This window comes from Arachis duranensis, chromosome 1 (assembly GCF_000817695.3).
Source record: "Arachis duranensis cultivar V14167 chromosome 1, aradu.V14167.gnm2.J7QH, whole genome shotgun sequence".
In the NCBI taxonomy this organism is placed as follows: Eukaryota; Viridiplantae; Streptophyta; class Magnoliopsida; order Fabales; family Fabaceae; genus Arachis; species Arachis duranensis.
The window spans coordinates 99,845,717-99,854,499 of record NC_029772.3 but is presented as its reverse complement, the minus strand read 5'-3'; the positions used below and the strand labels follow the sequence as shown (position 1 = coordinate 99,854,499).

The window sequence follows — 8,783 nt, the reverse complement described above, 5'->3', positions numbered from 1 at the left end:
ATGAACATCACCCATACTATCACCCATACTATCCAAAATAATCATTCGGATACCTACTATTGGAGTTTACTAAAATCGAACCTTTGACCTTTCAGTTTTAGATCTAAAACTCTAATACCATATCATAAATCCACTCATCCCAAAAACGTAACCTGATAGAATAATGTAACACTAATGGTCATATCTCTAATACTTCCTAAACCTCCATTGTTACGCTTAGGCTATTGACTCCCTATACTTTCTCATAAGTATTTTATTTGAATTTGTTATAAAAAAAGTCACGTTTTACTCTATTAGTACTTTTAAAAGTTATATACACTTTAAAAATTTGAAAGAACCAATAAAAGCCATTTTATATTATATAATTAATTTATCCAAACAATTATTGCATTAATTAGCCACGCTACTTTTATTTAATTTTTAAATTTTTATTTTATATATTTTTTTAATCCTGATATCCAAATCCTCCTTTTATATATCTAATACTTTTTTAAATTTAAATAAAAATATTTTATTTACCATTTCAAACCAAAGTAAGAACATTTATAATTTAGACGTTACATTATATTTTTGCAATTCCTGAATGTGAAATAAATTTTAAATAGTTTACAAAAATTAAAGCAAATCTAGTTTTTTTTTTCACATATTACCAAAAGAAAGAACTTTAGTCTGAGACAAATAAAAAAAAATTATGATAAACTTGATGCAAATAAAAAAAATATTATTTCAGAGAATATATTAAAAATATAACCATTTATATATCATAATTTTTGTTACTCATAATTATCTATTAAATTACGTTATTAATAACATTTTATAACTCAAAATTGTTAAAGATATATTTTAAAAAAAGTTTTTACAAATTTAGACACCTACAAATTAGATGATTTGACAAACTTTATATTAATGCCTTTTGCTAATAGGTTTAGCTTAAAATGTAGGATATAGAATTATACATAATAAATTTTGGAAGTTCTATAAATTTTAAAATAATATTGATTTTATCATTTAGTACAAAAATACAAATTTATTTTGCTTATGGTATTTTCATAATTAAGTTCAATACTTCATAATATAAAAAAGTTATAAGATAATACAAATTTTAAATTTTAACCGCTCATCATTTTCATATAATCATATTAATAGAAAAAATTATACTACACATAAGAAAAAAAATTAAGTTGTGCACTGTTTAAAATTCATTAATTATATATCAAATTGTACCAACAAAAAATATTAAAAAACAAAATCAGTAAAATTGGTGAAATCATCAATTAAGCAAAAGCCACAAAAACCAATATTTAGCTATCCTTTTTTATCTTTAGCTCTCTAACAAAAGGGATATTTTTGTCATTAAAAAATATACTAAAAGATAAAATCATACCCACTACCTGATCGTACATAGAAATTTCATGTTCCATAAAAGTAAGCGGAACATGTGATAATTTTTCTATAAATTTATGTTTCTCTCGTTGTTTTTCTTTTCCTTTTTATTTATTCGAGAACTCCATTCGCTGTTGTTTGAAATTGTAGTTTGCTTTCGCTATTTGCCGTCGCGATTCGCATTCGCTATTCACTACTTGGGCTTTGTTCACCGTGAACCCTAATTTTTCTTCTGGTGACAATGGCATTACGTATCAACGGTTGTCTACAACCGAACGCTCAAATCGGCGCCAAAAAAGTGCGCGAAATTGTTTCTAAGCAGTAAAAGTAACCGTTGCCAAAATGCCATTTTGTTGTATTTCCATTAGAGAAATGGTAAGAGACCATCTAGATTTATAAATTTTTACCATTTTTTAGCTATCAACTCAATTCCTTTAATCTAATTTTTTTAGTCTAATAATCCAACAATATATTCTATCTCATATTTTTTAACATTGATGACTAACTGATAGCCAAAACAATAAATTCTGATGATCCTCTCTTATTTCTCTTTCAGTTATTGTTTGTTAAACTGACCACATCGCTGTCTCACCAGTCACCAGTATCTAATGGTTTATCTGCTTCGCATGATGGCATTCATATACAAATCATGGTAACCTTTTAAGCATTTTATATGTATGACCAAAACAAAGGTAATCTCCTAATGCTTACAATATCGCTACATGCAAACAGGGCCTAATGACATAGCATAATATATTTTGCATAATCAAAGATTCAAGACATCTTTGGCTTCCCTAATATATTTTTATCACAGGTTGACAGCCACTACTATACTCAAATAGTATTATTTGTACTCACATTGCTCGTAAACTGAGTCGATGACATCTCGTCCGATGGCGAACAAGTGTGTCGACTCAGTATACAAGACAAAAATGAGAAATAGAACATTTCTCATGCCCAGAAACTAGAGACTCTCATGTTTCAATATATATAGAAATCAAAAGTGCATGTACTATTCAAAAAACTTAGATATAACCATATCCCAGTGATTCCCAGTTGAAAGGCTGGAAGACATAATAAACTTTAGGTGAGCTTTTGAAGAGCAATGCCACACATACACAAACAGCTGCAATGGCCACAAGTGAGAGCATCGCCGGCCGATAAACCAGTGCCGCTCTTGTGCCGCCATAAGCCAGCCTGTGCTGGCATATCCCGCATTGACTCGCCATCACTGTGGTTTCGAGCTTCTCGGTGTGCAAACTTGCAAGCTTAGATGTCCTGTTCACATCTAGTTGCTTCTGCTTTGTGTTACTGTCTACAATGGCGCCGGGGATATCAAGCACATGTTGTCCTTCGCGCCTTTTGTTGGTGTTCTTCTGGACAAGTTGAATGTAGGAGAAATAGCCGCGGAGGCTTGCATAATCGTTAGGCGTCAAGCCTGTATTGTCCCTAGCACTTTTCCATGCTTCAATTCCAACCTGAACATAGAACACAAGGTAAAAATGTTATAAACTCTGAAATCATTATGTACAGAAAATCAAACAAATTTTGCAGAATTAAGTAATCTAATGTTTGATATTGTTACGAAATCCCTTTCATTAAAATTTACTAGACTTTTAACAAAGTGATTAACAACGAAACAGAAGGAGACGATCCGTTCGGTATTAACAGAAAAACATGTGGCATTTCATAAACACCTCAGTTTTCAAACTTAGAGAAGTTTTATTTGATGCCAATTCCCTCCTAATAATTCTAACATAAAGCCTAAAGTACATAAAAGAATGAAGTTGAGAAGGGAATTACCATTCCTGGATCATCAGTTAATGCATCCAAGACATTCTCAGAGCCTTTCATGCTTGCTGCGACATGAAGTGGAGTTAACCCTGCCGGCCCAACATTATCAGGTCTAAATAAGAATTTTGCTGCCCCAGCTGAACTTTTCGTAGGCACAAATTTTAACAATAGTTCCACCATAGGCCTTGAATTTCTCTTCACAGCTTTGTGTAGAAGACCCATGTCCAATAACGCGAGCTCGATGGAGGTATGATCTCCTACATCAACACCATCCTCAAATATAATGTCCAAGAGTTTTTTCACCACTGCACACCAATCATGGTCCATGGAGAAATCAACAAGCCACACGAACCGACTGAAATGAAAGGGATCCTGAGTAGGCGCCAGGGTACCTAGCCTAACATTCAAACGACTTCTATGAAGAAGCCAACCCATTTCTTGTAAGAATTCCAGAGCTCGAGTCTTTTCTTCTATTTGTTTGCTCTTTAACAAGACGTCATCAGTGGCATCTGCCGCCTCAATCACATTCTCCAGCTTGCAGATCTCTGTACAAATTTCTTGCTCTGCGACTATAAATGGAAAGGAACAGCTGCTAAGACCATGATCTTCCACCTGAAAGCAAATATTATAGAAGTCAGTCAAAAAAATATGACTTCAAAAAGTCAGCAAAATTAGGAAAAAGCATATGTGGTATAAATTTATGATTACTTATAAAGCCTAAAACTATACAATTGTGAGGCCAACTAAAGTTTGCAAAATCTTATGGTAGCTATCAAAATCTACTTAGAAGCAAGCTATAGAGATTTGTGACTTTCTGTTAGTTTCTGGAAGTTAACAGGATACAACATAAATAATAAACAGGCAAAGCATATATTCATTCTGCCATTCTAGTGGAAAAGAAAAGAAACAGCGAAAACACATCGGGAAAAAGAAAAAGAATTGAGAGTGCGAGTATATGATACAACCTCAACAAACCCCCTGCCAGTTACATTTGGTATTTGACAAGAGAAGCTGAGATGTTGGATAGCTGCATCGGATACATCGGCTACATCAATCAAATCATGAGAACTATCATGTACCAGATACTTCCCTTCAAAAGCACAAAGCATCCTAAAATTGTGAAAAAAAAAAAAAAACCAAAACTTAGATTTTCCCCACATCCAAACTTTTAGAGAGAAACATGGACCAAGAACATTTATGCTTTTGCATTTTTCAAATGCTAGTCTGTAGCTACAACCTTTCAAGTAAGAAAATTTGATATCATCATAATAAAGATTTTACCTTGTGCTGGATCTGAAAAGGTTGAACCCTTTCACAGTAAACTTAGCATTTGCATTTTTAGGAACAGCAAGTGGTTTAATGCATGAAATCCTACAATTCTGTGGGCTTCTAAGATGCAACGGCGCGTCTAAGACAACTTGGCCTGCAGGATGGATACACAAAAATAAAACAAAATAAAGTAAAAACAAAAAACCAAAATAGAAGTTCTTGCTGGTATTTTAATATCACAATCACACGACGGACATGCACACATAACGCACACTCAGATGGAGAACATACCGTTATACAAAAAAGCTACAGATTGTTGCACCCTTGTATATACCCAACCTGTTGTCCAGAAAGAATCATTTGAAGCAAGCTTGCTCAAGCTGGATCCGAGGTTACAGGAGAGCTGCAATATTGAAATAGTAATAAGCACGTCTAGATTTTTCTTCTTTTTTTTTTTTTCCTTTTCCTTTCAAATGGTATCATCCAGCAACCAACATTTGTGGTTTATAACAAACAATACCTCCTCCCATGCAGATTTCTCGAGGCGGAGATATATTGTTAATACGATACAGCCTGGCCTTATATAGCTCTCAATCTCGGTAGGACTGTGTGATAACCAATTGAGGATCTTGAAAACAAAAAGGATGCCATAAATTAAACACAGCATGAAGAAGCAGTGCAGTGAAATTGTTTGTAGCAATTTTATGAACAGAAAGTACCTGTGATCGGAGAACATGGGGAAAATCACTTGGATCCTTGCCAAAGAGTTTGAAAACTATTCGATCTGTGCGAGACTGTAAGAGGTAAAAAAAATGTCAATAAGTATGAATCCTATTATACTAAAACTATCAAAACTGGAGTTAAACACCAAGAATAAGTAGATGAACTTAAAATATAGACCTAAAGAACATACCTGAGCTTCTCCACTAGAACTAGATGGTGACTGGGTGGAGGTTGAATCTGAGTTTATACTTGTCTGCGGTGGACTTGATTTGAGAGAGTTACATTGCAACCACAAAGGATGATCAAGAGACCTAACCTCTCCCACGGGAGCAGAAGACGACTTAGGATTCTCGGCACAATCCTGTGTATCATCATATACATTATTCAGGTCGATGTTATTTAAGTGATCCCTTCCAACGCTAGTATCTGCTGCAATTAACTGGGATGGTTGGCTATCCCTCGATAGAAGTACATTTGAGGAGGGCTGGATTCCCGAAGGTTTCAACTTTGCCACTGCACCATGACTTAAAGGTACGCATTTCTCTGTGACAGCATTCAAAGGTGCTGCCTCACACTGTACCATAGACCTTGGAGGATCCTGCCGGATGGCACCATTACCCGTCTTGATGGGAGAACCAGAAGGCCTTGAGGCTTCAGGACCATTTGAATTAAGATTTGGCACATTGAGCGCAGCTTCAGGTGTCCTAGAATTTACCAAACCTTGAGATCCCTCCAGCAAAGAGGCTATACTTCTTTCATTAAGTGTACCCGCCAGATTTGCCAGGTTCCCCAGTAGATGAGAGAGAATATCCTGGTTCCTTGTATTATCTGACCCGTTTGCTGCAATTTATAGAAAGCACAATCTGTGGGGTCAAATAAATATGGTAATGGTCACATCAGAATGAGGGAAGACGAGGCATAAATGAAGTTTCAACAGCAGAGACATAACATATTAGAACCTAAAAAAACAAGCAATTTCATTCTTTTTCAAGAAATGTTTCAGCAGAATAAAGCCTCGGGTTTCTAGCTTTGCAATAGGAGTATGCCCAAAGTCAGAAGGAGGCACAGGCAAGTAAATAACGAGAACTATGGCTCTAAGTATGGCTCTCTTAGAAAAGACAATCAAAAGCGAATCACTATCATACATTTTGATCAGATACTTGCATGTTGCGAATCATTTCAATCTGGTTCGATGAGATGTCAAAGACCAAGTGACTAGCTCCCCTTGCCCACACAATTTTCCTACATTCTAAACTATCTTCCCTTCGCTATGCAATCAAGCCATACATCTTAACCCTGGATGTTATCTATCTCTACTAGCAACAACCTCAAATACGGGTACTGTTTATAAGATTTTAGTACTTTACCAGTACACTCAAGGAATACAGGTAACTAGCTTGATCATAACTTGATCCAGTTTCACAGCACACTAACCAAACAACTAAATACAAAGGCATTCCAAGCAGAAACACTAACCAAACAACTAAATACAAAGGCATTCCAAGCAGAAAAGACTTTTGATGACACAAATACTCACAATGCATATTGGACAGTATCCGTAACAAACTCATCAACAGATAGCTACTACCCCTTTCACCATTCAGAGAACCTCCATTAACTCCAGCTGCATCAGGATGCGTTTTCCTCCTCCTCCTATTGTGGCCTGCCAGACGCCTACGACAACTCCGCTTCCCTTCATCAAACTCCTCAAGCGCATGAAACCTGCCATTAATTTAGCAAGTTGGCATCCAACTTCAGTACTAAAGTAAATGCCCTGGAAAATTTTCCTTTTTTCAATCAAAACAAGTTCTTTTGAACAACTTCCACTTAGTAGTAATCAACTAAAGTTCTTAAAAAACTTGACACAGCACAGACACCTGACTACTCATTATTTTGATGATCATGTAACAAATCTGAAATCTGAATCTGAAAGAATTGATCAACCAAACTAACCTGCTACACTGTTGACAAAACCGCTGCATAACATTTCCCACAAGGGCCTTAGTAGCTTTAGAATGCACATCACAAACTTTATGTCGACGGTGGTAATCCTTTGCACCACTAAGATCAACCCTACAATCTTGTACCTGACAAACTGCACGGTTAGAAGTTGTAGCAGCTGTCTCTACTACCTTTGTCTTCTTTCCACTTTTCTCATCCCCTTCCACCATGATTGGGTAAACCTGAGCTCCAAGATTCAAATTAAGAGAACTACCACCACCACCTCCTCCTCCTCCTTCATCATTCAGCTCCTCCCTTTCTTCGCCTTCACCTATTACAACAGCTCTTCTCTTCTTCTCCAACTCTCTCTTCCCTTCTTCAACAGGGTTGATTGAAGAAGAGATACTGTTAGATGCATTAATAGCATTATTATTTGCATGAATCTCAGGATTTGGTGGGAAAAATTGGCGGCTTCTACAATCTGATGGAACCGAATTGAGTTGTTGAGCAGTGAAGAGATCACCGTCCCATCTCCAATCATTCAAATCCCACTCCAAACTCCTCTTCCCAACACCTTTCATTTCTGGAACCACAGCTCCATATAAAAACTGATTCTTTCCCCCAAATCTGGCTTCCATAAATCAAAATCCAAGAAAATTAACAATACCCAGTTCAATGATTGATGCAACAAAGGGTCACAGACAAACAAAAATTCCCAATTCCAGCACCCACCTGCGGAAACCACATCAGGAAAGAACAAAATACAAAAGGGTCACAACCTAGAACATCAAAATTGGAACTTGTTTGAGCATTTTGACTCGAGCATGAAAATTTTTTACATGGGAGAAGAAAAGAGGAGAGAGAAAAGGGTGAGAAAGAAGGAAGATGGAAGTGCTGGGCTTAAAAAAGGGACAAGGATGGAAAATTAGGAGAAGATTAGGAAAGAGTCTGATATGCGTTATTGCGATTATCAAATTGAGGTTTCTGTTTCTGTTGTGCTGTGATGACTGCTCTCAGACACGGACAGTTACTGTAGCACACTATAACCCTTTTTTCTTTTTTCTTTTTTCTTTTTTTTTTCTCCCTAATTTCTTGTAGTCAATTTTTTTTTAATTCTTAAGTAAACTATTAAAATGGCATCTGAAATGACAAAAAATTTTAAAGGACACTAACAATAAATAAACCTCTGCAAATTTTAGAAACATGATAAAAAATATATATTAAATATTAAATATATATTTAAAAACAATTTTAAAAATTAATTTAATTATAAATTTTTGCAATCATAATTAAAAAAATAAAATTTTTTATTCTTAAATTTTAATATTTTTTGTCAAGTGAATTTTTTTTAAAAAGAATTTATTGTGAATAATTATTTTTTTTTGAAAAAAAACTTAGATATCAAATTTTGTTTTAATTTTTTTTGTGCACTTTCTAAATATTTATTCAAATATTACCACAAAAATTTAGACTTAATGAATAAGTCGTTTGTTAAATATAAAAGTTTTTATCATATTTTCAAAAATTATAATATTTATTGGTTCTTTTTGTCGTATTTTCAAATCATTTAAAAATTGTTTTGTTGATAAGTCAATAACATCTTTCATAAACCTTTTTGTTAATGACAGAATCTTTCGAATATTGAATTAATAGTTAACTTTTTATGCTTTTCC

At 34.6% G+C, this 8,783-nt stretch overlaps 1 protein-coding gene across 1 annotated transcript; it reads right to left on the bottom strand.

Annotated features, from left to right (window-relative positions):
• Positions 1 to 2,127: 2,127 nt before the first annotated feature.
• On the bottom strand, positions 2,128 to 8,119 carry LOC107470200 (squamosa promoter-binding-like protein 1). The gene is made up of 10 exons (XM_016089588.3): positions 7,123 to 8,119; positions 6,707 to 6,891; positions 5,360 to 6,009; positions 5,166 to 5,240; positions 4,967 to 5,074; positions 4,738 to 4,849; positions 4,459 to 4,600; positions 4,143 to 4,287; positions 3,187 to 3,789; positions 2,128 to 2,861 (listed from the first exon to the last, which is right to left on the bottom strand). The coding sequence occupies exons 1-10, from the start codon at positions 7,746 to 7,748 to the stop codon at positions 2,409 to 2,411; spliced, it is 3,099 nt and encodes a 1,032-aa protein (XP_015945074.1). The 5' UTR covers positions 7,749 to 8,119; the 3' UTR covers positions 2,128 to 2,408.
• Positions 8,120 to 8,783: the final 664 nt, after the last annotated feature.

Coding starts and splice junctions, on each gene's coding strand:
- LOC107470200 (XM_016089588.3), bottom strand. CDS start 7,748: ATGGAAGCCAGATTTGGGGGAAAGAATCAGTTTTTATATGGAGCTGTG. Junction 5,075..5,165: donor CCCATGTTCTCCGATCACAG/GTACTTTCTGTT, acceptor TTTGTTTTCAAG/ATCCTCAATTGGTTATCACA. Junction 4,288..4,458: donor CTTTTCAGATCCAGCACAAG/GTAAAATCTTTA, acceptor TCACAATTTTAG/GATGCTTTGTGCTTTTGAAG.